This window comes from Cheilinus undulatus, linkage group 15 (assembly GCF_018320785.1).
Source record: "Cheilinus undulatus linkage group 15, ASM1832078v1, whole genome shotgun sequence".
In the NCBI taxonomy this organism is placed as follows: Eukaryota; Metazoa; Chordata; class Actinopteri; order Labriformes; family Labridae; genus Cheilinus; species Cheilinus undulatus.
Genome location: NC_054879.1, coordinates 21,989,173 through 22,016,640, shown reverse-complemented (window position 1 = coordinate 22,016,640; position 27,468 = coordinate 21,989,173). Strand labels below are relative to the sequence as shown.

At 40.9% G+C, this 27,468-nt stretch overlaps 2 protein-coding genes across 19 annotated transcripts in view; one reads left to right on the top strand and one right to left on the bottom strand.

Moving 5' to 3' along the window:
* caska (calcium/calmodulin-dependent serine protein kinase a) overlaps window positions 1-27,468 on the top strand; it is a 177,677-nt gene that overhangs the window by 82,081 nt on the left and 68,128 nt on the right. The gene's annotated exons all lie outside the window — the stretch shown is intronic.
* Window positions 24,401-26,747, bottom strand: gpr34b (G protein-coupled receptor 34b). The gene is made up of 3 exons (XM_041806649.1): window positions 26,673-26,747; window positions 25,819-26,394; window positions 24,401-25,011 (listed from the first exon to the last, which is right to left on the bottom strand). Exons 2-3 carry the CDS (start codon window positions 26,367-26,369, stop codon window positions 24,441-24,443), a joined length of 1,122 nt encoding a protein of 373 aa, XP_041662583.1. The 5' UTR covers window positions 26,370-26,394; window positions 26,673-26,747; the 3' UTR covers window positions 24,401-24,440.

Genomic DNA, 27,468 nt, shown 5'->3' with positions numbered 1-27,468 from the left:
AAAACACAAGGAAAAACAGCAGCAAGCAGGACTTTAAAGCCTCTGTACAAAGCCTGGACAAGCACTGTCTGGTTTGGTTTGGTCCAGTTTTGCTCATTAATGTTTTGATATGATGCTCCCAGATCTCCACTGCCTCCTTTATTTCTTTATAATTTCCTCTTCAAAGCATTGTGAAGCAGATTATAGAGCCTCGGTCAGCTCCCAGCATGTGGATTACCATTTCTCCATCCTCACATTGTTTTCAGGTATTAGTCATCTCCATGTTTACGCTCCTATCTGCTGAATCTCAGCTTGGCCTCTTTGTCTGAATGTGGGAGACATCCAACGGATGAGTTCAGACAGCCAGATTCACTCTCCTCTCTGATACTGAGGATCACTCTGAGTTTCACTGCAGATCCTCTGCATCAAAGGGATTTCTCTTTATTGGTGTTGCTGTACTGATTTCTGTCATTCCTGTCTCTTTTCTAGAATAAAGATGCTGACTTTAACCTGGCACAAACTGAAAGATATCAAAAATTTAAGTAGTTTTCAAAATGTGAGGGACTCCAGGTTAGGGTTGGGCAATTAATTGCAAATTAGATTAAAATGCAATATGCTGCTGCAGTTTTCAAATCGTAGAAGTTGCAATATTTCTTTAACTTAAAATGTGTCAAAATACCAATTTAATAAATCTATTTTTGCAATGGCAGAGATTTTATGCACATTATGCAAACATTCAAGTGTTTTTTTTAATGGTTTAAGAAAATCCTCCTTTTTGTGTTTTACGTATGTTTTTCTTAATCAAAATTAGTAACATAAAAATGATAATGCCCTTAAACAAAGCAAATGACATCACATTTGCAATATTAGAAAAAATATTAGGCTCAGTCTATCTGAAACTGATGAAGCCTAGTGTTACTTCACAAAAGTCATACCCCAGCTGTGAAAGGCTGGTAGCCAGCCTCACCTCCCCCACCCAAGCCACCTCCTTTATAGCTTTAAGCTTGTTGCACCCCCACCTTAAGGTTCATGCTACTATGGATTAGGGTTGCACGGTATACCGATACTAGAAAAGTAGCGCAGTACCACGCCATTTAAAAAAAAAAAAAACGATACCATGTGTTTTCAGTATCGACACTTTCTGACTGACTGTTTTAATCAGAGCGGCTGCAGGCTGCACTCTGTGTGTCTGCAGTCACAGCGTGCCCTGGCTCCTCTCTCTCTATAGCGGGCAGAGCCTTCTCTCACTCCCAGTGTGTGTGTGAAGTGAGACGGACAGACATGACTGAGAGAAGTGCTCCCGTGGACCAGCCGCAGCTTGTCGAAAAAGAGGGGGCACAGAGCGAAATATGGAGCTATTTCGCTTATACAGCCAACAGTAAGGGCAGGCCAAAAGACACCTCAAAGCCCATGTGTAAAGCCTGCTACCAGCCCATGCAGACCAAGGGAGGAAACACATCTAATATGTCTGCCATCCACAGTTGTTTAAAGAATTCAAGAAAGCGACAGGTTAGCAAATGTGACAGACATGCCCTCAAATATAATATATATTTTTGGTTGCATTTGACAATGCAATTAATCAGTGCCTCTGGAAAAAAGGGGGTAGTCAGAAGCAGCAAAAAAGGGTGAAAAGGGGCAAAGAAGGCATAAAATGCCAAAACTGGGTCAAAAGTGAAATCGGGATAAAAAGGGGCAAGAAAGGGCAGAAATTTGGGTGAGAAGTGACGCAAAAATGAGTTACAAGTGACAAAAAATGGTCAAAAAGTTGCAAAAACATGGCAAACTAGAAAAGCACTTGGAAAGTGCAGACTTCAGCCATTAGCCCTATCTCCCGATAGTGAAGAATCCTTTAAAAAAATTCCTGGATCCAGATGATGATCCGGATCACTCCCAAAATCTAATCAGTTCTTATTTCAGTCCTTATGCCATTGCTGACATTTCCTGGAAATTTCATCAAAATCTGTCCATAACTTTTTGAGTTATGTTGTTAACTAATTAGCAAACTAACAAACCCTGCTGATCACATAACCTCCTTGGTGGAGGTAAAAATGAGTGAAAAGTGACTAAAATGGGCAAAAGGCAGCAAAAGATTGGAGAATGGGCAAAAAGCAGAAAAGAGTGGCAGGAATTTGGGGGGAAAAAGTGCCGTTTAATGGCAAAGGGCAGCTTAAATGGATGAAAATTGGCAAAAATTGGGAAAAAATTGCAAATAGTAAAAAGAAGGATGAAAGTGTCCAAAAATAGGGAAAAAGTGGGCTTAAAGCAGTAAAAATGGATTTAAGTGGCAAAAAATTGCAATTAAAGGCAATGGAAATATACAGACAAATTTAAAGGTTGACAATTAAAGCCAAATGTATGAGTGTGGGAAACAAACTGATTAATGTGACTTGCAATGGATAATTTCTGAGGTCAATGTTTCCCTTTATTTAAGGTTTTCTGGGGGAATAATATTTCAAATTAAAACATTAAAGAGCCACAAATTAGGGAATGCACGATTTTGTCGGCAGTATATCGGTACTGGCCGATAATAAAATTTATGCTCATCTGTACGGCCGATAATGTGACCTCATAATTAAGTGCACGCAATGACGCTGGATGTGCAGCAACAACAAACTCAACATGTCGGCTGTGTGTGTGAAGTTTGAGGTGTGGGAACAAGACAGCAAAGTAGCTGTTTGCATCGCTAGTAAAGTACATGTGATGCGAGGAGGACTCGACAATACGCCTTTAACACCACCAATTTAATCCTGCATCTTAAAAACCGTCACCCTGATGACTACTTTTAGCATGTTGAGCCTCACTGCCTTCGTGGATAGATGAAGATTTCACTCTTAAAGAGCCTGTCCTACACTCACAGGAGTGCTCACTCAGCAGCTGTAATTGCAGCCGCTTTTAATAACATGTTTTGGGTATGGAAAATAGAGAAAAAGACAATGCATGTCATGTTAGGTGATAGTGTGCGAAACGTGGCAAAAACAATGACAGACTTCTGTGTGCCAAGTCTCCCGTGCATGGTGCACGAAGGTGCTCTGTCTCCAGCATTGGAGATGTGGGTGTCACAGTGTTGTTATGGAGCTGTTTATAGTGCAGTGCCCATTAAACTTGGTTGCTTAGTTAGTTTGCGCTGTTTAAAGCAGAATCTATGGTGGCCGGTAAGGGCAAACGTCTGAAAAAGCCGGACTCTAAATGAAACAAAATGGCTTCAGTAAGAGAAATGCTTCAACTTTAGGGACGCAATCAAAAGTCAAAACGAACTTCAAAAGGGAAACGCGATGCAACTGACAAAACGCTCTCCAAGAATCAAATACAAACTCATGAACGACAAACGTGCTGCACCTGGCCTCCAGGGGGCGCTCTAGCAGGAAGAGCGAAAGGGAGAGACGGACAGATGGAAGAGAGAACGAGCCCAGGACGGACTTATGATTGTGGTTTAAAAGTCATTAAGCTCTAATAATACTCGTTACCAGTATGTTTTTGCATCATGGTGTGAATATTTCCCTCCTTCCGGTTGTGATTCCCCCTCTGATGATACATTTTAATCTCTGGGGGGTATACGTTTTATCCCTGCCTCTGTTCAAACTGAATCCCTCCCACTCTGGTCTTCTGTTCTTAGTATCCTGTACCACATATTTGTAGTAGGATGGAATTGGTGTTTTTTACAGTGGAAAAAATGTAATTAAATATCGGTATAGGCTAAAATGAGTTTTAAAATATCGGCATATCGGATATCTGCAAAAATCCAATATCATGCATCCCTACCACAAATCATCACAAAAGAGCCACATGTTGTTCAAGAGCCGCACGTTGAGTATCACTGCTTAGAGTAAAGAGTCTAATAAGGCTAGCTCCTAGCTACCTGTTACTTCCATGTTCTTGTCAGTTTGGAGAGTTCAGCTACCCAGCTGGGCTGAATGGCAAAACATTCCAAAACACAATGGGAAACACATGAAAAAATTAGACTGATATCCACGTAAATTAGGGGTATAGGTTCTTTGCAGATAATGTAACACAGCAGCGGGGAACTTCTGTTTGGCGGTTAGTTGTGATTTCAGCAGAGAAACTCTACCAGAAGGCCATGAGAGCTGTTTAGAGCTGTTTATGACTGAACCAAGGGTTCAAAGTGCAAGAGTAAAAACATTCTTCATCCTTAAGCTTTTGTGTCCCTAAAGTAGTGAAATATTAAGCCAATGAAAAATAATGTTAAAAGTCTCTCTCCAGTCTCTCACATTGTGAAGGGAAATATGTCTCTTTTAAAGAACCAGATCATTTGGCTCAACTACGTAGAGCTGGTTGTTCTTCATTTGGTACCAGTTTGACTTTTTAAATGAGGATTAAAACAAAGGAGGGAAGGAAGGAAACTGGCACTCAAAGAGGAACTAGCTATAGTGGCTCATAGAGTTGGGTACTGTTTAGGTTTTTATTGATAATGATGCTAAATCAGTACTTTTTAAATGGTGTTGGTGCCTAAACAGTGCCTGCAGCAATATTAAAGAGAATCAAAGCTGTTTACTCCAGACGGCAAAACTATTTAAAGACATTTATGCTCTGCTAAAATAAAGTGATTGCACATGAATCACACAACTTCCTTAACCTATTGCTTGTCTTTTATTTGGAGTGGCAGAGGGCCGCACTGGGGTGATGGGATATTGGAATTAAGCATCGATTTTGATACTCATCCCTATATTAGAGAGACATTCAGTAGAACAGGCTCGTTCATGAGCAGCACATTTGTACTCAATTGCTCACCTCACAAGGTTAATTCTGTTGATAGTAAATCACTGTTTACCTAGACCCTTGGGAATTGTTTTAATATTGGCCACACTCAAGCTCTTAAGTGCAAAAAATGAGCTTTAGACTTTAAACTGTGGTAAAACTCACTGTTTTGAAAAGTGTAGGGATGGTACTAAATGTATGTAGAAAATGTCTGATGATAACTGCAGCATGCAGGTCTTTTGAAAGCTGTGAAGTACTTACTTTCCTCTGTTCCCACTCATTCTAATGGCTTTCTCCCACTGCCTGACTCCCAACGGACATTTGCGCGTCATGTGATTGCAAACAACCTGTTAGTTAGGGATAGTAGCCAAGATCTGAGGGATCTTAGAAAATATTCAGTAATTTCTCCATATTGGTCAGTGCCATACTGTCATTATCTGAGAGGTGCTTGTTGAGAAGAAGCATCTGTTTTTTCACAGTAAGCTCAGGAGAAGCTGCTTAATTTACAGGGATTTGACTGACACCAGACAGATTTACATCAGTACTTTCACAGAAAAGAGTGAGGCATTGTTAACCCAGCTCATCACTCATGCTGTCATTCAATTTTAAGAGCCAACATTTAAACTATTGCTTTAACTACTGTTTTAATGGGAATTATTAAAGTCAGCAGCTGAAATAACAGAGTTTCCTGCTTACTCCCTTCTGATTCTGATCGTGACCTCTCCTTCTTTAAACACTCACCAGCAAGTAGCTCCTCATTTCTGACATCCATCTATCTTCCTGCTGATTGGCTGTTGTTCTGCTACATGTAAAAATCCACAGAGTTGGGTGCTCTGCTGTCCATTCCATCAGATTGTACCAGAATCATACTGTAGTTTAAGTCTGCTACCATGACATCCCTGCTGACGTTACTGGAGGCGTTCATCTTGATGTTGAAGCCTGTAGCAGCCTCTCTACTATCACTCTGATTTCTCTTATTGTGATCATCGATGGAGAAATGTCAGAGAATTTCCTCTGAGATAACAAAACGGTGACAGTGTGACTTTTTAAAGAGTCTCAGCAGAAATCAGAACATGTCAGCCCGTTCTCTCCCCGAGGGCAGCGAGTTTGATGGAGCACGCTCAGTGACAGATTGTCGATTAATGAAGTGACTGAAGCTGAATCTCTTTGCCACGGATTTTTCTATCAGACGCTGACTGTTGTGATTTTACTGTGAGCACTCAGAGGACATGGCTGGTAGTAAAACCACTCTGGTGGATGTTTATTCTCTGATCTCTGAACGAGTGGAGAGATTAAAGCTGGAAACTCCTCAGCGTGAGACTCAACCTGCAGGAGGTTGTGGAGAAGATGACGGTCTCAGTTGAAAGTACCTATGTGTTATATTTTGTTTTTTAATGAAAGAAAGTCACTGTTGGGGAGCGCAGATGGTCGAGTGGTTTAAGGCACCACCCATGTACGCGGGCGGCTTGGGTTCGAATCTGGCCTGTGGCCCTTTGCCCCATGTCTGGCCTTACACCACTGTCACTTTAATGGTGACAGTGGTGTAAGGCCTTCCCTGAAAGAGATGTTTTCAGGATGGGAGCATATGTTGCTCTCAAACCTCTTCTTTTCAGCATTGATATTGACTTTCCAGATGTGTGAGCTGCCAGCACCATAGGCACTTATGCAACCTCATACCATCAGTGATGCAGGCTTTAGAACCGTGCTAATTCATACAAATGTAAACTCAATGTGCTTTACAAAAGATAACAACGAACATAAAAGCAATAAAGAAATTAAACAGTTTAGGCAGAAAGGATATATAATTTCTTTAGCGCATTCTGAGTCTTCTCTGAGGTCACTCCCAGCCTGCCAAGCCCCCAGCCCAATGGGTGAAAGCAAAAATATCATGGACTCATGCCTGAATGGATGATAAATTAACCCAAAAAGGTAAAATAGTCTGCTGTTGACATACCATTCCTGTGTGAACTTGCAGTTATCCCATGATCTCTGCCCTCTGATCAGGGCTCCACGCCACGGCACAGCGCTCTAGGCACACTTCCAAATGGGGGGGTCACTTACCTTCCATCAGGGCAAAACCCGCGGTGCCTTTGTCGTATGTGGAAATTGTGGGTTTGGCTGAGCTCAGAAACCCTCCTGAGGAATATCATTTCAGCCGCTTCTATCTGCGATGTCATTCTTTGGTTGTTACCCAGAGTTCTAGACCATAGGTGAGTGTTGGGAGGAAGATTGGCTGGTAAATTGAAAGCTTTGCCTTTTCACTTAGCTCCCTCTTCACCACAGCAGTCCGGCACAATGCCTACAACACTGCTGACACTGCACCAATCTGCCTGTCTCATGCTCCCTTTTACCCTCACTGTGAAGAAGACCCCAAGATACTTGAACTCCTTCACCTGAGGCACAGACTCACTCCACGCTCAGAGGGAGCAATCCACCGCCAGAATACCATGGCCTCAAACTTTGAGAGGCTGACTCTCATCCTGACTGTTTCGCACTCAGCAACAAACCGCTGTTCGATTGTGAATAAAATATGGGTTTGTAAGATTTGACAGACTTTAACTTCTTTTTTATCTTACACAGAGCCCTAAATTTTTGGAATTGGGATTGTAAATGTAAAACATATTGACAAATGGAGTAATAATAATAACATATTGGTTCATAACAGCTAGATAAAGACAAAATGATTATGATATCAAATATCAGCATACATGGCGCTCATTGTCCTCTCTATCTGCTCCGTCTCTGATTTCTAAATCATATCTCCATAATAATTTTCACCCTCAACACTCCTATAAAGTCAGTTTCCTGTTGTTTGTTCTTGTTTTGTGTCTGAATGTGGAGATGAGCCATCAGTGTCTCCACTCTCTGCTGCACGGAGCGCTATTTTCATCCTGACCAGGGCCAACCAGGCCATCACTGGCTGACTGCTCTAAAATCCTTCGTCATGATTGGCTGTTTGTCTCATTAGTCATTAATGTAAAGCTGTGATGTTATCACTCAGGGTGTCTGAACCTCCTTGGGTTGTTTTTGCTAACTTTAATCCACCAACGGTCAGGGATGTCAAAGTGCCCCAGTTGTCTTTATTTTTCTATGTGTGGCCCTCAGAGAGAAAGTATGGATGTCCCTGCTTTTATGGAACATTACTGCTGCAATTTAAAGCGTTAGAATTGTACTGCAAGTTTCTGAATATATACAGACACATGAGTGTCTATAATCATGATGTCTGTGATTATTGAGGCTTTAAAGCAGCTGTGACTTTGACTCAGGACGATGTTCACGTCTATAATCGCTGTTTAATGGTGACTCTGAGCTCTGCAGCAGCTTTATCAGATGTACCGTCTCAGATTTATGCCCTTTACAAGGTAACACATGCTCCCAGTAAACAGCAGTGCCGTCCTTGTTGAATATGGATCAGCGTCGTGTCTGCTGCATGAAAGTCAGTGAATTCATTTAAATACTCGTGTCCATAAATCACCATGACATCTTCATCTCAGGACCCCTACCACCGTCTGTCTCTGACTCTGTTTGTCTGTTGGGGCCTCTCGTTCCTGCAGAACGATGAAATGATTTGATGTAGTCCAGGTTTGGATGCTCAGATTGGAACAGGTTTACATTCTCAAGGTGAACTTTGTTTGAGCTGGAGCGTTTGATCTGAAAAACACACATCCTGACTGACGGCACATCGAGCAGCCAGAGGAATCGTAAACACAGGGAGACTGTGATGTAGACGAGGATGATGAGGCACAGACATGGATCTTACCTTCCTACAGGTGTATTTTTCTCTCTGCAGGTGAACTAAGGACAGGTGGATGTACCTCAGTGAATTTTAGAGAACGGTCTCCTGGAATAAAATAAGAAGTCTGCAGAAAAGTTAGCACAAACATCAACGCACACTCTTTCCGCTAACATTTCCTTTATTTCTATTTAGAGAAGAGCTCATTTTAGACTGGTTAAACTTGTGCATGTGCTTCTGTTTATACACTAGAGCTGTGACTTGCTCCAGCTCCCCTCTTACCTGCAACAGTCGCAGTAATGTAGATAATAGATGGAAGATCTGGAGGCAGTTGACGTCTTCTTCTTCCACAGTTACTTTACTGTAAATCTACACCTTTGAGTGTCATTAGTGTCTGATTCAGGCAGGATCGTCCTCTGAGACGCATTAGTTCCACTCCTCTCCTTCTGATGATGAAAAGCAAACACAACCACTGATGGATGTTTGTCAGAGCTAAACGCTGTCAGACGTGAAGGATCATTGGCTCTCAGGAGATGTCACACAAACAGAGGAGGAAAGTTTCATCAAAAGTGTTGAAAAAAAAAAAAAGGCAGCCATCCGGGAACAGAATCATCATCATAGACAAAGACATGACAAGAAAACCTGGCAAGAATGAGACAGACGCTGCTGTACAGACGGGTAATTTTTCCATCAGATATGGACAAATATGCAGCTTTTAAGTGCCTGAATGTGGGCTGTTATGTTCAGCTGTGACGCAGTGACAGAATTTCATGGTCATTACCTCCAGGCTCGTTTGGCATCATTTAAGGAGCCAGTAGCTCTGCAGCACAGCCACGAGTCATAAAACAAGCAACAAGGCTAATGCTGCTGTTAGACGTCTGAATGGATGAGGGACGTTTGTCCTCTTAAAGACCGCAAACATTCAGGTGTTCAGCAGGGACTCTTCTCTGTTTCTGTCTCACATGTTCCTATTCAGATATAGAGGTGGACATTTCCTCTGCTACCTCGAATTTGCTCTTTGTCCACACTCGGATACATTTACAGTCCCCCAGATGTTCTTCCCTTTTATTGATTTTATAAATCGTAGTCAACATAATTAGGCTTTTTTGATGAAATAAACCTTTTTAATGTCAGAGTGAAAACAGATTTTTACAAAGTAATGTAAATGAAATAAAATATGTAATATAAAATAAGTGACTGCATAAATAGTCACCCCCTTCTAGTCAGTATTTAGTAGAGTCACCTTTGGCCGCAATCACAGCACTGAGTCTGTGTGGATAAGTCTCGATCAGGCTTGCACATCTGGACTCTGAAATTTTACTCCATTCTTCTTTGCTTAACTGCTCCAGATCTGTCAGGTTGTACAGGGATAAGGTGTAAACAGCCTTTTTCAAGTCCAGCCACAATATCTCTATTGGATTGAGCTCTGGGCTTTGACTCAGCCACTCCAGAACATTCCCCTTGATGTTTTAAACAATTTCTGTGTACCTTTCTCTGTATGCTTTGGCTCATTGTCTTACTGGAAATTAAATCTCCAAAGCCGTAGTTCTCTGTCAGACTGAATAAGATTGTCCTCCAGGATTTTCCTATATTTTTCCGCATTCCTTTTAACCTCCACCTTTACAAGCCTGCTGCTGAGAAGCATCCCACAGCATGATGCTGCCACCAACGTGCTTCACAGTAGGGTGTTTGTGGTGATGTGCAGTGTTTGGTATCTTGTCTGATGGCCAAAAGCTCCATTTTGGCATCATCAGACCAAAGAACTTTCTTCCACTTGATCATGGAGTCTCCCACATGCCTTTTGGTGAACTCTAGTCCAGATTTGATAGTTTTTTTTTCTCTTTGCCACTCTCCCATAAAGCTTTGGCTGGTGAAGAACCTAAAGATGTACTGGGAGTTAAACCTTTAAAAAAACAATACAATTTTAAAACCAATTCTAAAATGAACAGCAAGCCAGTGGAGGGAAGCCAAGATTGGTGTCATGTGCCTCCCACCCTCATTGATCTTTAGCTTGAGGATGCTTCAAAGTCTCTCAACAGGGTTGAGGTCAGGGGAGGATGTTTCTTTATGCCCATAGCAGCCAATGACACAGAGATATTCTTTGCAGCATGAGATGGTGCATTGTCATGCATGAAGATAATTTTTCTATGAAAGGCCAGTTCTTCTTTTTGTACCATGGAAGAAAGTGGTCTGTCAGAATCTCTATATGCTTTGCCGAGGTCATTTTCACACCTTTGGGGAACCTAAAGGGGCCTACCAGCTCTCTCTCCATGATTCCGGCCCAAAACATGACTCTGCCCCCTCCTTGCTGACATCGCAACCTCGTTGGGACACAGTGACCATCCACCAACCATCCATGACTCCATCCATCTGGACTATCCAGGGTTGCACAGCACTCATCAGTAAACAAGACTGTTTGAAAATGAGTCTTCATGTATTTCTGGGCCCACTGCAACCGTTTCTGCTCGTGAGCATTGTTTAGAGGTATAGTTACAATAGTTAAAACATTTAGAAATAAAATCAAGAATATCTTGCCTGAAATTATTATAAGATGAAACTGATTTAGCCTTGCATAAAAACCTCAGATGATAGAAACTGGCTTTAACAACAGAGTTTATCTGTTGGTCCAATTTAGAATGTCGGAAAATTCAATGCATGATTAACATTTACTAGTCAGCTTTTCTTGAATAAAGCTGCTGTTTATTGCATCAACTTTCCATATCAGGGTCTTAAAGAGTGCAATATCCCTGCATAAGAACCAACACCAAAGACCTGTAACCTGAACAGATTTTCACACATCAAAACACAGCATGTTAGCAGCAAACCTGGCAGTGGGCAGCACAGCACCCCTAGAAATATGTGGTTTAAATATCTCAATCACCCCCTTGTGGCTAGCTGCAGTATAGTTGATCTCGATGCTAAAGATTGAAATCAAAATATTTTACCAATAATTTGCCAATTAGACCAAAATAATTGGGTCAGTACCTCTGAAAGTCTGGCCCCCAAATATAGATGGTGACCCCTGATCTGTGGGGTGTTGCCAAATAGTTGGTTAAGTACTGAATATCCCTTGTGGGCTCTTTTAGCTCAGTGACAGGTGCTCAAATACAGAGGATAAAGTCATTGACGTACTGGTCACAGGATCAAATTCTGGTTTTCATCCACTCTTTCCTCATATTTCCAGTCACTCTTGAGATATTAACTCAGCACAGGAAAAATGATGATTAAATGAAAGAACAGAAATAAAAAATGGCATTTAAAGTGGGTTTTATACACCAAATTTAGTGGCACAACACAAAAATTATGAATGATCATATAATGTTAAATCACCTTTTCTATAAATTCCAAACTTTCTCATGTTTTCTCTGTTTTTATCAGTAGTTTTCGCCCCTCCTCCTCTGACATCGAACCTTTGTTCTATGATGAAGATGAGATTATTTTTAGCTCTATTCTTCTTCCAGCTGTGGTTTGTTTCAGCCTCACAGAAAACCTCAGCTCTCATCCTCCACCTACACCACCCTTCCTCTGGCTCCTCTTTCCGTCTCTTTCTGTGTGTTTTTCTGTACACTACATGGTGTTTGATTCTCTGAGCTGTCTGCTTCAGTCTGAGAAGCTCGGGCCCCTCAGGAGGGACACACACCTGTAGGGGCCACACTTCACAGAACATGGTCGTCTCCTGAAAGTCCCTGAACATTTCACACACCTTCTGCACAAACACACACTAGCACAGTGTTTTCTCCATCTATAATTCACACACAATTACTGAACAAGCTTTATGACACACAGATAAAATATTTATGGGCTGCTGCTGTTCCAGAAACATCCATGTTCACTTTAAAATGACAAAACAGCATTTTGTTTGTGCCTCAGATCAGAGTGTTTTAAAGCTCTGGTTTGAAGGAAGAGGAGGGTGGGGCTTCAGTAGTTCTCAATAAAGAGAACATCAGTCTTTGACCAACAGAAAGTTAGGAGCGTCTTTTTTTTTTTTTTAATATACAGACTACAAAACACTGTCATGAGTGGACTAATCCACAGTCCCTTTCAGAGTGTGTCCATGTCCATGCTGTCCAGCAGTCTGGCTGCTTCCAGAGTCTGATTTGTTGCACCATAGAAGTCGCAGAGTTTGAACTCTGAAGGTTTTGTCCAACAGGAAGTACATCACAGGGTCCGTGGCTGCTCTCAGGATGGCCAGAAATAACAAGACATTCTTTAGCTTGAGAGAAAGGAGATAGAAAATGTAGAAGTGTTCTTAAAATCAGTCCTGGAATAAATAGTGGGGCAGTGAAGGGAGGCTAAAAAAGAGGAAATGTGCTCAAAAATACCTGTAGCAGTTCAAATACCAGCCACAGATTTGACTCCGCTTTTTTATTAGATTTATGTTCTGCATCTAGTTTCAACACATCTGTCTTTTTCAACATGTATTTAGATTAAAATCAAAGATCTTTTGCCTCATCTATAAATAGTTTTTAAGGTGTGACATGTGAATCCTTTAGGCCCTAGATGCATGCCTGTCATCAGGTAAGTCCATTTTGCAAAGCACCAGCCTAATTGGCAGGTCTGAAAACCAGTCAGCATCCTTTCAGGAGAATAAAGTGGCAGCTACAGGTGGCATGTAGTTATACTGACAGTCATGGACAGCTGCTGTCAATGTTCTTTTTCACACTTTGAATAGTTGGCATAGCTGGGAGTGTCTCTCTGTGCAGAACTCACTTCTTGCCCCCCATCTGGAGTTCCCCGCTGTGATGGGATTTAACCTGCAAACTCTTTTGACTGCTATCCTCTGTTTTAGTGTGAATATTGAGTCTGTATCTTTTATATGTGGTAGCTGCAGGGCCATGGCTGAATGGAGATGAAAAGACTATTTCAAACACTGTCCAGTACCTGTTGCTTCCATCACAGGTCTCATTTTATGTCTACTATCTGCTGGATCAGGATCACATCCAGCTTGGCAGCATCATTATGGAACCCACGTCTTTAGCAGCAGGGAAGCTTTCCCCTTCATTATGGGATTGTCTTGTGTTTGCTCTGCATAACACCACTTCATATGATGCTTTGGTAGTCTCAGTTCTCAGTTCCTTTTTCCTGAGACTGCAGTTCATTCAGCCTTCTGTGAAAACCTCCTGTGGTTTGATCACTAAAATTTGGTGCTTTGTCTCAATATGACACTGGTATACACCTCTTCATGCTGTCATTAGGAAGCACCTCTTTACAAAGTACCTGCTGTGGCTGTGGGGCAACATCAGGACTGATGTGGAAAAATCTGAATTTGAAATATGTGTGGCTAAGGGCCTAATGAGACAGCTCATGAGATGAGAAAGATTTTACTTTTATTTTTTCACTTTGCTCGCATCATATATGGATGGGCATTTTTTTTTTTGTTCTTTTATTCAAGTGAAAAAACTAAATGCAGAGATTGCAGGTCCGTTTAGTTTCCTGTCTTGCAGTGGCTCAAACATATGTTTTAACAGTATTTTTGTATCAAACTTCAATGCTAGTAATAGCATGTCATGTCCTCATTATGTCATATCTTATTGACAAAAGTCAGCAGTGATTCGAATGGGTCACTGAAAATCAGCTGAGCACCATTTCTTTATTAGCTGCCACACAAACCGTTTAGAAGTGACAGAAGCAATTTCATGGATAATCTCATGTTCAATTGGACAACTGCCTCTATGCAGCCTGTTGATCTTGCTAGACATTTTACACCTCAGTGAGAAATTTTGTTTCAGTTTTTATCTTGTTGCATGAGATCTCATCACACCGATTCCTGACTCCCCTGAAGTCCTCTGGCACCCCCAGAGGGGGCATGACTCACACCATTAAAACCACTTCTGTAAATGATTAAGAGAGGTATGGCTAGCACCGCAATAATGCAAATTATGCAAATCAATATGTGAGGTAATAAAAGCACCAAAACATCCAAAGACAGGGCCCTGTTTTTAAACTCCTGGATTCCATTTAAATTCAGTCACCTCGATGGTGGCGTAGAGCGGATGGCAGCCGTCATGCTCAGGTGAGAATGCAAGCAGATCCTGATGATGAGCCAGGTAGATGAAGATAGGTCTGAAGATGTGATAGGGCAGGAGACACACTGACAGAACAACCTGAGAGTAGCAGGTTTAAATTGTTAGTATAGAAAATCATATATGAATATATGAGTTTATGAGCCCATAACTGAGGCTGTAAAAATTCTTTAAAGTAGACAGAAGATGGTCATTAATCAGTAGGACTCATACCCACCTGGATGACCACGATGTTTCGGAACACCCGTCCTAGCAGGCTGTGGGAGGTGGAGACGTTGGTGCTGCGTCTGGAGCGTCTGATGTGTCTCAGCACCGTCACGTAGCTCAGCAACACCAGCAGGTAGAAGAGGAAGAACAGGAAAATCAGAGGAACCATAAACGCAGCGGAGAGTCTGCCCCCGATCTCAACCGCTGAACTGTAACAGCTCCCATCCTGTCCTCCAACCTTGTCTCCATCCCCGCCAGCTGAAGCTTCCTTCACAGAGTAATAAACTGTCACAGGAACGATAGCCCCGACTGCCACCACCCACAGGGCCGCACACACCCGTCTGGCAAAGGCGGTCCTGGTCAGGCAGGTGAAGAATCTGTGTGGCAGCAGGGTGGTACAGGTGCTTGGTCTGGAGGCGTGAGTGTGCTGGATGAGGGCGGCGAAGCGGCTCAAGGCAACTAAAGTAAGGATGATGAGGCTGATGTAGATGTTGATGTAGAGCTGTGGCGTGATGCCGTGCAGGACAAGCTGACACAGAGGCCTGCTCAGAGGCCAGGCTGAGCCCCAGGCATAATACGCTGCGAGGAAGGGCGTGGTGAGAGACAACATGAGGTTGGAGGCACTCAGATGGGACAGATAAATGTGAGTGGGGGAGGCGGAGGAGATACAGCGACAGAACACCCATAGAGAGAGAGTGTTTCCTGGGAGAGCAGCGAGGAAGAGGAGGATGTAGGCAGACGGAAGGATGTAGAGGGTGGTGGCAGTTTGGCAAAGAGAAGTGACAGAGGAGGAGTTGGAGGCGTTACCAGGTAGAGACAGGTTTAATGTGAGCTCCATCTGACCTGTAGGAACGCAGAACAACAAAGATAACGTTTACAATAAGAATAGAAATATTATCAACATTTAAATAAATTTTATCATTATATAAGGAGAGAGACTAATAGACGTATGTTTCTTTTAATAAGAAGAAAAACAAGAAGAATAGAAATATTATCATTAACAGTTAAATAAACAGTATCCTTATATGAGGAGGGAGACTGATTGAAGGAAACTGCAGTTAGAAAAGTCACCAAAACAACACAAAAATTGAGTCTGTTTTACATCCACTTCATCTTCACTTCTGCGCTATTTAATATCTACCAAACAACAGACCAGGTAACCTGGCAACTAAGACGGTAATGTGCCTCCTGACAAACAAACAAACAAGCAAACAACCAGATATCAAAACAACCAACCAACGAAACAGCAAACAAAATAACCAACCAACCAACAAACTAACCAACCTGGAGTCCATCTAACCAACCAATCATCAAACTAACAAAAAAACTAAATAGTTAACTAAATGAGGACCTATCAACCAACGGACCAACCAGAACACAAATCAAATAACTGTCCAGCCAGCAGGCCAAAAAGCTGTCCAACCAACTAAACAACCAAACAGGCAAACAAACACCCAAAAACCAACCATTCATTTAACTAAAAACAGTGGAACAACAAGCCAGCTAACCTGGTAGCTAAAGGCTCATTCATGCTCTACACACACATGGAAATGGATCCGTACATTTTGAACTTTACAACCACCAGTACCCTCATAATTATGTTGGAGTGGACAGTGAAAAAGTAATACACCAGAGGCCGCTGTCTCTCACTGAGCTACTCTGATGTTGCTCCATCGTCCCATAAAGTGAATAAGGAATGGGCCTTTCTCTGCTCAGATGTGCTCTTGTAGCTGCCTGTCTTTGTGCTCAGGTTGAGTTAGCATTATTGATATGTTTGTATTTTTTTATAACCTACTCATTATTCATTTATATTCCATCAGAAAACTCATTTAGTGCTTTTAAAGGTGTCTTATTTGCTTTGTTTGCTACTCTGGGATGTACTGTTGGCTGTATTGCTCAACACTGCCCCATAATTGGCCGTGGTATTGCAACATTGGTCCGTATCCGTAAGCTTTGAGAGAACGGCTGAAAAATAGACAAAAAGAATGCAGAGTACAGACAGAAAGATCCATCTGTATCTGTATACAGTTAAAACATTGGGCATAAATGAGCCTTATGGGTGTGAAATACTATCCAACTCATAACCAAAAACTAGCAAACCAAACGCCTAAACAGGCAACCAACCAAAAAACTTACCAAACAATCAATCAAATGAGTGACTAAACAACCACAACCCTTCAACTAACTAAACAACCAATCAAAGAAGAGGAAAAACGGGCAACAACAACGAGCCAGCTAACCAAAAAAAAAACAAAACAGGTTTTTAGCTACCATAAACCAACCATAGTGTTAACTACCGACCAATCAAATATCAGCTAAGCAACCAGAGAGCAAACCAAACAACTGTTTGGCTAATTAAAGAACCAGACAGGAAAACAAATCAAACAACCAACAAGCCAACTAAGTATTCATCAAATAAAACACTAACCAGCCAGAGAAATTAAAACAACTACTAACCAATAAGATATCCAAACAGTCAACCTGATTAGCAACTAATCAACAAACCAACAACATGTTTGCCTTTTTTAATCCGTTCTGAAGTATTCACTGTAATTAACCTTAACCTGAACTGTGACATTTAAAGATGACGGTAAGGGATGAAAACAATCACCATAACACTTAGGTTATGAAAAAGATGTTTTTGTCTGTAAAAAATACAAAAGCCATCTTTTATAAAAGAAAGTTTTCAACTATAACTTTATTAGTATTGCACCTTTAAACATAAGCATGTTTGAACACTGATCCAGGTTCATTTCTACATCAAAATATTGATTACATGAAGAATTTGGTAAATGAAGTTTGATATTAAAAGATGCATCCATCAATGTTAAATGTATGTTGTACGTACCGCTATGAAGAGCTCTGATGATAATCCAAAATCAGTCAAATCAGAAAAACTCAGATCAAATGTTTATTGACTGATGCTGACGGCAGACTCAGGGAGAAGTTGTTCTTCTTCTGTGGTTGTTTGTCTGGGTGTATATGTGAATCTAAACACAGGCGGTGTTTGTTTCCTCTTTCTTACCTTGTCATGACTCATGAGTGGTTTCCAAATAGAGAGTGAGGGTAAAGGTTTGCTAAGACACACATTTAAACATGCATGCATTTAGCAAGCCAGTAAAACGAAACTCTAGAGTTTCGTCTTTTACTTGTAAACTCTCTCCTCTTTATGTTTTATTACTGGGGATGCTGAGTATTTTAATTTGGTTTTGCCCCCTTATAATTAGTGCTGCACAATTAATCTAACTGCAATAGCAATGTCAGGCGGAGCAATTCCATGATCACATAAGGCAGCAGTTATTTTAGTAATCAGTAGTACTGTAAAGGTTTACTAAAATGTCTGCAAAAAAGCCTTATTAGGGGACATATTATCCAAAAATCACTTTTTCAGGCTTTCTAACACAAATATGTGTCCCTGGCCTGTCCACAATCACCTCAAGTACCAGAAAAATCAATTCCCTCTCCCCCTCTCTTCTTCAACCTTTCAGAAAATGTGTGCTGAAATAAGCCGTTCTCAGATTTGACACCTAGTGACCCTACATGGGGCGTAAGCTCCTGCCCCCAGGTTTGGTTGGCCCTCCCCCACTTGGAGGAAAGTTCTGCCCTCCTCTACTGATCCTCTCAGCCACCAGCTGAGATGCTGGATAGCCCAGTGTGTTACCCTGCTGACTACAGCCTGGGAGAATGATGGTCCAAATCCCAGTCAGGTCCTAAACTTTGGGTAACAGTGGCTGTGTCCGAAATCACTCCCTATTCACTATATAGTGCACTATATAGTGAATACACCATTTTGTAGTGGTGTCCGAATTCTGAGTGAGCATTGTTATTCACTATATAGTGCACTCATTCTATCCCACTATGCATTGTGAAAAGTAGTGAGCAACCGATGGTCACTAGCTCAGCGATATATACCATAATGCATCGCGGTCACTGCTCTCAAGCATGACGGACGAACGAGAGGAGCACAGGAACATATTTGAAAACTTTTTAAAATGCTTTTTTGTTTATTGGTTTTGCCACATCTGTAAGATAATATTAAGGATTCAAAACAGAGTAACTTTTTCCCCCTATGATGATTAAAAGACATGAGACCATCAGCTTTATGCAAAAATAAGTGATAATACACACAAAAATGTATATTATGTTGTCACTATAGAGACAACTTTTTGATCTATTAGTATATCTATTTTTTGTGAAAATACTTTACATTTTGTAGCAGTTTTCTTTGAAATTCTACTGTTAATTTCGATCCTCAGCCGTTGTCAAGGAAATTTACGAGCCGTTGCTGCTAACGTTTAAATTGTGAGACGGCGATGATGTCATCGCCCGCAGCCAGAGTAGTGTCCGAAATCATTTTTGTGTTTTGCAGTTGAGTCCACTATATAGTCCACTATATGCTGCTCACTATATAGTGGATAGGGAGTGTGTCTGTAACATCTTGAGTGCCACATCCATTTCCTGAGAGGGGTGTGGTCAGGGGCAGAGTCAGGCAGCTCATTAACATTTAAAGCCACAGACACAGAAACGGCTCGTTCTGAGAAGGGCTGAAACAGAGGGCTTTTAGACATGCAAATCCAATACTGGAATGTTTTTTTTCAGCAATAAACTTCACAGGCATGTTTTTGGGACCTATGAGACCAATATAAACTTGTCTTAAAAGGGTGAAATATGTCCTCTTTAAGTTTGCAGTAGAGCCACTATGGGCCTTTGCAGAAGAAGCTTTATTTACAAAAAGAGTACAAACATTAATATTTGAAGGTGAAGGTCCACATCAGAAAATTACGTTTTCAGGGATGTCTTAATAAACCTTAGCAATCAAGGAACGAGAAACTTAAAACTGCAAGTTTGCTTATAAAGAAGTGAACACAGACTTTTAAAATCCTTTTTCTGGGATCTTCTGTTCAGACATGAGTTCAGTCTGCCAAAACAGGTTTATTTTAGGGGGAGAAGGGGGTTGTAACACCTGAATATGCATTTAAATTCATTTTCTCTTTTTAATTTTGAAATACTGCAATAAAACACTGTTACAGCAAAGGGTAAAGAAAATGATATTTAGGCTGTATCACTCAAGCCTTCAAGCAAGTAGACTTATAATACCTTTTATGTATTATATCCTCATTATTATTACAATTTTGTCCAGTATAATTGTAGTTTCCCATTAGTACTTAATCATGCAGCACAACCCATAATCCAACTCAATAACTGGCTGTTTACCTTCTCAAAGCTGAGGCAACGGTTTTAAGAGCTGTTTCAGCTGTTTCAGCATTAGCCTCTTGAACAGTTCACTGAGATATTTTTGATGCCATTTTTTCTTTCTGATGTATCCTGTGTTTTATTTCTTCTGTTCTGATTTTTATGATTGGTTTGTGTGGCACTGCTCACTGTGAAGCCCTGAAGGGGGACAAGAAAGATGAGAGTGACAGAGATGTGTTGATCACTATTGTGCGCATTTATTCTGCCCGAGGGGGGCGCTGTTGTTTCACTTTTAATTGAGGAGCAGAGAGGGAGAGTGTGTTAGTCCTGGAGAAAGTCTACAGTCATTTAACTTCAGGCCTTTTAAAATAAGTACTATTAAAATAATCCTGTATATGTAGTCTGAGAGTAAAATGAGAGTCCCAGTGAGACTTTAAAAAAATCCTCTAAATAGATCTTTCTTCTCATCTAGAAGCAGGATTTTAGTTTTGGAGATTTTTATGAATAGAGCTCTTTTTAAACTTTTTTCTGTGTCTAATAATTATTTTAATCCAGGACAAATCTGCTGCCTTATTAATCTTTTATTTCTCGGTTAAAACTGAGTAGATAGTGAGTAATATGGTCACAATTTCCTAGAGGAATCGAATTTACAGGCCTTTCTATATCATTTATTATTGATTTGACATAGCACTGAGAAATGAATGAAAATCCAGTTTCAGTCAGGTTTTTGGCATCCCATAATTATGAAACATGGTCATCCAGATTAAACCGTTATTATACCGTGTGCCATTTTTGTGTTCTGTCCAAAGGTTTTGTCTGATTTATTTCAGACATTTTAGAAGTAATAGATAAGATCATATTTTTTTTGTGACAGGATTTTTAAGGTTAGGATCTGGAATCATTAACAATGTTTTAGTTGAATAAATATGGTATTGTGCATATATTAAGTAAGTAAATATAAGTCCATATAAATCTATATAAAGTAAATATAAGTCCATATAAATCTATATAAAGTAGATATAAGTCCATATAAAGTAAATATAAGTCCATATAAATACATATTAAGTAAATATAAGTCCAGTCTCAGTCCTATTGTAGGAGATCCTGTAGTCTGGAGTCTCACACATTTTGATGTTATTTTATTGTTTTTTCCATCTCAGTCAGTCCGTCTGATCACAGTGTATTATAAAACATCATCCTTTTGATGTCAGCTACAGACTTTCCATCTTCTCTCCTCTACAGCTATCTGAATGTTTCTGCTCCAGTTTTGCACAAGGGTTGGCATGATACCAGGAATGTAATCTCTGATATTACTGCTATCAAATCAAAATGCATCACTGCGATAGAAACAGGAGTCCTAGACATCTGTCGCTGGGGGACATTTTTCTTTTAATGTCCAAAAACTGCAGGTGGACTCCTGCATGTTGTTTAAGTTCTAGTCCACATGTAAGCAGGTGTTTATAAGTCAGAGGATTTTCTGTCCATTAAAGGACAGAGTGTTGTATTTGCTGTTTGTGAGTAGAGGTGACACATTCAGGCTCTGTCTGAGTCCACTTTAACTTCTACTTTCAGTCTCATGTACAGTGGCTTGCAAAAGTATTCATACCCCTTGAACTTTTCCACATTTCTTCATGTTACAACCATGAATCTAAATATATTTTATTGGGATTTTGACTGATAAAGAAACATAAAGTGGCACATAACTGTGAAGTGGAAGGAAAATTATACGTCGCTTTCAAATTTCAAACAAAATCTGAAAAGTGTGGTGTGCAAAAGTATTCAGCTCCCTGGAGTCTGATACCCATGAATAAAATCCAGTGCAAGTCCCCTAAATAGTAAATAGAGTCCACCTGTGTGTAAACTAATCTCAGTATAAATGTAGCTGCCTCAGACGTATGTCAGAGAACATCAGTGAACTAACAGCACCATGAAGACCAAGGAACACACCAGAAAGGTCAGAGATAAAGTTGTGGAGCAGTTTAAAGCAGAGTTAGGTTTTTAAAAAAATATCCCAAGCTTTGAACACCTCACAGAGCAATGTTCAGTCCATCATCTGAAAATGGAAAGAGGATGGCACAACTACAAACCTACCAAGAAATGGCCGTCCACCTAAATAGGCGGACAAGGACAGCGTTGGTCAGAGAAGCAACAAAGAGGCCCATGGTAACTCTGGGGGCGCTGCAGAGATCCACAGCTCAGGTGAGAAAACCTGTCCGCAGAGCAACTGCAGACAGCCGTTTAGAGCCTCTAACCGACATAAACCTGCCGTGGCAATTATTCCAATTTTTTCCTCTATTCTTGGAAAATTTTGATTTTTTATGAAAAACATTTTCCTTTCAGCTGATATGTGTTTTGATTTCAAAAGTTTCAATAAATAACCATAAATTGTAAATCTGTGCCCGTTCCTTTCAGGTGTTTGTTTTAAAATTCTAAAAATATTAACAGAACAAACAAAGTCGGAGGTTGGGGTTGGAATAATCGTTCATTGATCATAATCGAGATAAAAAGTTGGATGAATCATGATTTTGATTTTTGCCATAATCACCCAGCCCTACATTAGATGTGCAAAGTTGGTAGAGACATACCCCAAAAGACTTGCAGCTGTAATTGCAGCAAAAGGAGGCTCTACAACGTATTGAATTCTGGGGGCTGAATACTTTTGCACACCACACTTTTCATATTTTTATTTGTAAAAACTTTTGAAAGCCATGAATAATTTCCCTTTCACTTCACAATTATTCACCCCTTTATGTTGATCCATCACATGAAATCCCAATAAAATATATTTATATTTTTGGTTGTAACGTGAAGAAATGTGGAAAAGTTCAAGGGGTATGAATACTTTTGCAAGCCACTGTAAATCTTAAGACCTTGAACACAGTTGGCTCTTTTTAAAAACTCATGACCACTGATGTCTGGTTGTAATGTTGTAATCTTTAAAGACTCTGTGCTGATTTTAGAAATAAAGTGAGCAGATTTATATGCTTGCTTTTGGGAACATAAGTTCTAATTTAGCCAAGAGGCATAAAGTCAATTAACCCAGACCCAGAGCTAATTACACCCGTGTTTAACATGAAGCAATAATGCAGTGGTGTTACACAACAACTTTTTAAGAGCAGGATGCTGTTGTCACATCTAACATCTAGTTTAAAGTAGGGGGTTCCTGCCTTGAAACAGGAAGCAGTCAGCAGTGTGAAAATTTTTAAACTGAATTTTACAGTAAGGAGAGTCAGTTTGTCTGCACTGGAACACTGAAATGTTCAACATATCAACGATCAAAGTAATATCAATGTATGGATTCATAACAGGGGTCAGCACTGTTGCCCTCTTCTGCTTCCTCCCACAAACTAAAGACATGCTCATTAGATTAATTGGTGACTCTAAATTGCCTGTAGGTGTGAGTGAGAGAGTGCCTGGTTGTTTGTCTTTGTATGTCAGCCCTGTGATTGACTAGTGACCAGTCCAGGGTTGACCCCGTCTCTCACCCAAAGACAGCTAAGATAGGCTCCAGCCCCCCACAACCCAGAATGGAAGAAGGGGTGTGAAAAATGTTTGGATGGATGGATTCATAACATATCTGTGATGAGTAAAGACTGAAGGATTACGGCAGCCTGAATGGCACTCATTTTCAAGCTCTGATTTCCACATCATATCCCTCTAATCAACATCATCACCAGCTCTCCTATAAATTTATTCAGCTTTCTGTTGTCTATTATATCTTAACCTGTGTTGGATTGGTTTGACTAAATGTAGACACTAAAGAGGAGAGATACCAAGGGGGCCCCTTCAGCCTGGTATTTTCTGTGGCCCTCAGTGAACAAATTTTGGACTTCCCTGTATTATGGTGTATGTACAAGAGGTATCCACGCTCAGGCCTAGCTGGGCCAAGAGAGATAGAAGTGCAGCACATTGGGGGTAATCATGCTTTGACATGGCTTTTAAATGTTATCGATTATTAAATTATCCTTTTAAAACAATCTTTCTTTCTCTCTCGTGCAGCAGATTCTGTGTAGAAATTAAGAGTGTAGAGCTGTATGAAAATGTGGTCTTCAAAAGTATCAAAATATAGCTCTTTTTTTTTTTTTAGATTTATTTTTGGGCCTTTTCGTGCCTTTATTAGATAGAGAAGGACAGTGGATAGACTCGGAAACAGGGAAGAGAGCGGGGAGAGACATGTGGGAAATGGTGCCACAGGCCGGATTCAAACCCGGGCCGCCTGTGTACATGGTGCGCGCCTTGACCACTCGACTACCGGCGTGCCCGAAATATAGTTCTTTTTGTGGATTCTTCACCTGTCTGGTAATGTGCAAAGGTACTGAGGGGCCACCTGCTTAAATTAATAACTTTAATGTGAAATATTTAACATTTTCAAGGACAATCTGTGCAGTTTGTCCTGCTTTATAAGTTCTGCAAAGCAGTTTTTGCATTGATGCATATTGAAAAGCATGCCAGCTGATATCTTTTGGTACCTGCAGATATGTATCGTTAAGAGTAATGGCGGTCGTCATAGCCGTGGCTTGATCTCTTTCTGGAGGCCAGTTCCTCTTTGGTGTCATATTTACATACAGAACAAGGGCATTATATCATCTCACTCACATCTCTGTGAGGCTGGATTCAGTCACCTCCCTCTCCTTGGGATTATTGTAGCACTTTGTGTTTCCTCTGTCGATCCTCTTTCTATCCATCTCGACCATCAAGCTGCTCCCGCTGGCTGCAGAAACATCTCGAACCCTCAACAAGCTGCCCATCAGACGCAGCACCTCCTTTCTCACTGAGGACGACAACAGGAAGTACATGACAGGGTCAAGGCAGCTGTTCAGAGCAGAGAACAAGAGCGCCACCTCGTTGGCTTTATCGGCCACGCCCCTCCAGAAACAGGAAGTGTCTGTGATCTGAGTTTTGATGTAGAACACTCGGACCATGTGATAGGGGACAAAGCAGATGGTGAAGAGGAAGAGGATGAAGAATGATTTCCGTGCTGACCGGGTGTAGTGCTGAGCGTTGGGCAGGTCCGGTTTCTCCTGCGACGCTCTCAGGAGCTTGAGCGCAATTTTTCCATAAGAGATGACAAGAGAGACGAAGACGAGCCAGAAGATGACCAGCAGGACGATGTTGATGTACGCTTTCCACTTGGCTTTAAGGAGTGTCTTATAGTGGAAACACCTGGAAACAACAAAGATTTACAATTAGACCAAAATCAGTCTGATAGCAGTGATAAATAATCAATAGATGATAAAGATGGATCAAAGAAGGATGGCTGATACAGCAATAAAAGTCTTATCATGATCCTCTGTATGTTAAACAGTATCAGTCTTTATCAGGAAACTACTGCTGCAGAATGAGAGGTTTCACCGTTATAAAGGAAATGTTTTAAATGCAACTATATAGCTGCCTAATATAAACTTATAAAATGTGTTTTAAAGCTGTTTTTTTCCTTTTAATTCAAATATAAGGCATTAGAAATCAGTAAAAATGCTGCATGAAATGGTATAAAATTAGTCGTCGCTGTTTCCTGTTATTTTTAGAGTAAAGCATGCCCAGGTGTTTCCCTGCCGACATCAGGAGCTCAGTGCACTTGTCGGGCATAAATGAGGTCAATCTTAACTCCTACATTAGCTGAGGCCATTTTGTTTTTAAATAGCTTTATGATGAACAGATCTGTAAGCTCCCAAGACGACTGATCAATGGCCAGCTCAGATCTGCTGATCTCACTCATAGTTGATTGGCTACTAAAACATGACAGTGGCATCCCTACTACATCATTTATTATTGTTTTCAATAGATGATTCTGACATAATGAAAGATAAAATCTTTCTAGAACATGAGCCCAACTTCTTCAACAACCAGTACCTGCTGGACGAGGATCTACAGTTTAACATGAAAACTAAAGTGGTCCTGGAAGACTTCCCTGAGGATTCCCACCTACAATATCTGAAACCTTCTACTCAAGAGTTAAACTCTCACACTGACCTGTCCATCTGTGGGTGATTCTTTGACATGAGGAGCGTCAGAGTCAAAGCTGAGGCCACGATCCAGATGACGGCACAGATGATAGAGCTCCACTTAGTGGATCTGAACCTGTGCTGCATCCCCACGCTGCGATGGATCTTCAGGTACCGATCCACGCTTATTAGACCGAGTAGAGTGACGCTGATGTACATGTTCATGTAGAAAAGGTTCCCCACCACTTTACACAGGGTGGGGCCCAGGTTCCACATGTTCCCCTGGCTGTGGTAGAGGATCCTGAAGGGCAGACAGACCACCAGGAGCAAGTCCGCGAAAGCCACGTTAATGAGGAACACCCTCACCGAGTTCTTCTTGGAGTAAACGCAGAAGAAAACCCACAGAGCTACAAGGTTCCCGACGAGTCCAAGAATGAAAATTATAGAGTAGAGTACCGCCAGTGGGATTTGGAGAGCATCGTAATCCACACACGTCTGCTGGGTCACAGTTAAGTTCACCTCGGTGGGAAGGAGGGAGACGTTCATGGTCAGTGGTGTAGTCAAGGAGTTTTTGGTCATAGTGTGTCATCTGGGATCCTCGAACCTGCAGGTTGATGAAAGGGTGAAAAGTTTGGTATCAAAGGCGCTTTGATTAGGAAGTTTTTGATTCTACATTACAAGGTTTTGGTTTATTTACTATCTACGCTCTACTGCATGGATTTACACTGATACAACACTTGTATCAGTAAGTTAAATTTTGGTATCAAAGATCAGATCAGGTGCTTCTTTTGCTCAAAACATGCAGAAGTCATCATTGCAAAAGAAGCACTTAAAGGGCTCAAAAACAGGCATAATATTCTAAAAACACAATAACGTACTCACCTATTCATTGAAACACTAGACAGCCAAAGAGTCTCAGTGGTGGTTTTACTGGTGCTTTTATTCCCCTCCTTCAGTGAACTCCCTCAGGTTTAATATGTGAAGAAAACTTTCCAAAGTTTTCTGCATCGTCTTATGTAAATATCTGACTTTGTGCAGCTGTATCTTTCAGTGACCGGATATAAATATAACGCTGTTCCAATGTCTTCTTCTGTCTTCTGTTTCCTCTCCGGGAGCAGCAAGCCCTCCTCTGTTGTGACACTGAAGTGCTGAAAGTGGTGATGCAGCAGAGAGAAAACTTGAGGCTGTGGTCAAACCCTCCTCTTTCGTCTCTGCAGAAGTTTGAGAGGAAAAGCAGGGCTTGGTGCTAAAGCTTCTGATTATACACAGAAGGGGAAGTGGCAGGATAACTGAGCAGGCAGCGCTTGTATGTACACAATAGCAGGCTCATTATAATGTGGAGCTATCTGCAGAGGGGGGCTAACAGGGAAAGAAAAAGGATCCCAAAATAAAACCCCATGCTCTCAGAATAACTTCCTACTATAAGAAATGAGCTGCTTTAGATTCTAGGAGTCACATTTTCAAAACTTATATACTTTTCTAACGCTATGAGGTTTAAAATGGTATAATCTCTGTTATTCTACTGAGCAATACTACTGACAATCATTAAACCACTTCTATTTTATAAGAAAGGTGTGCATGAGTGCAGTAACTCCATCAAAACTGTCAGACAAACCTCGACATGGTCTAAAACGTTCTCTGCTACCTAAACGTTGCCAACAAATTTGCAAATTAGTCC

Excerpts from the sequence above, each read along its gene's own strand:
- gpr34b (XM_041806649.1), bottom strand. The coding sequence starts at position 26,369 with ATGACCAAAAACTCCTTGACTACACCACTGACCATGAACGTCTCCCTC. Across the intron at positions 25,012-25,818 it reads AATCACCCACAGATGGACAG|GTGTTTCCACTATAAGACAC; the intron begins GTCAGTGTGAGA and ends TGTTGTTTCCAG.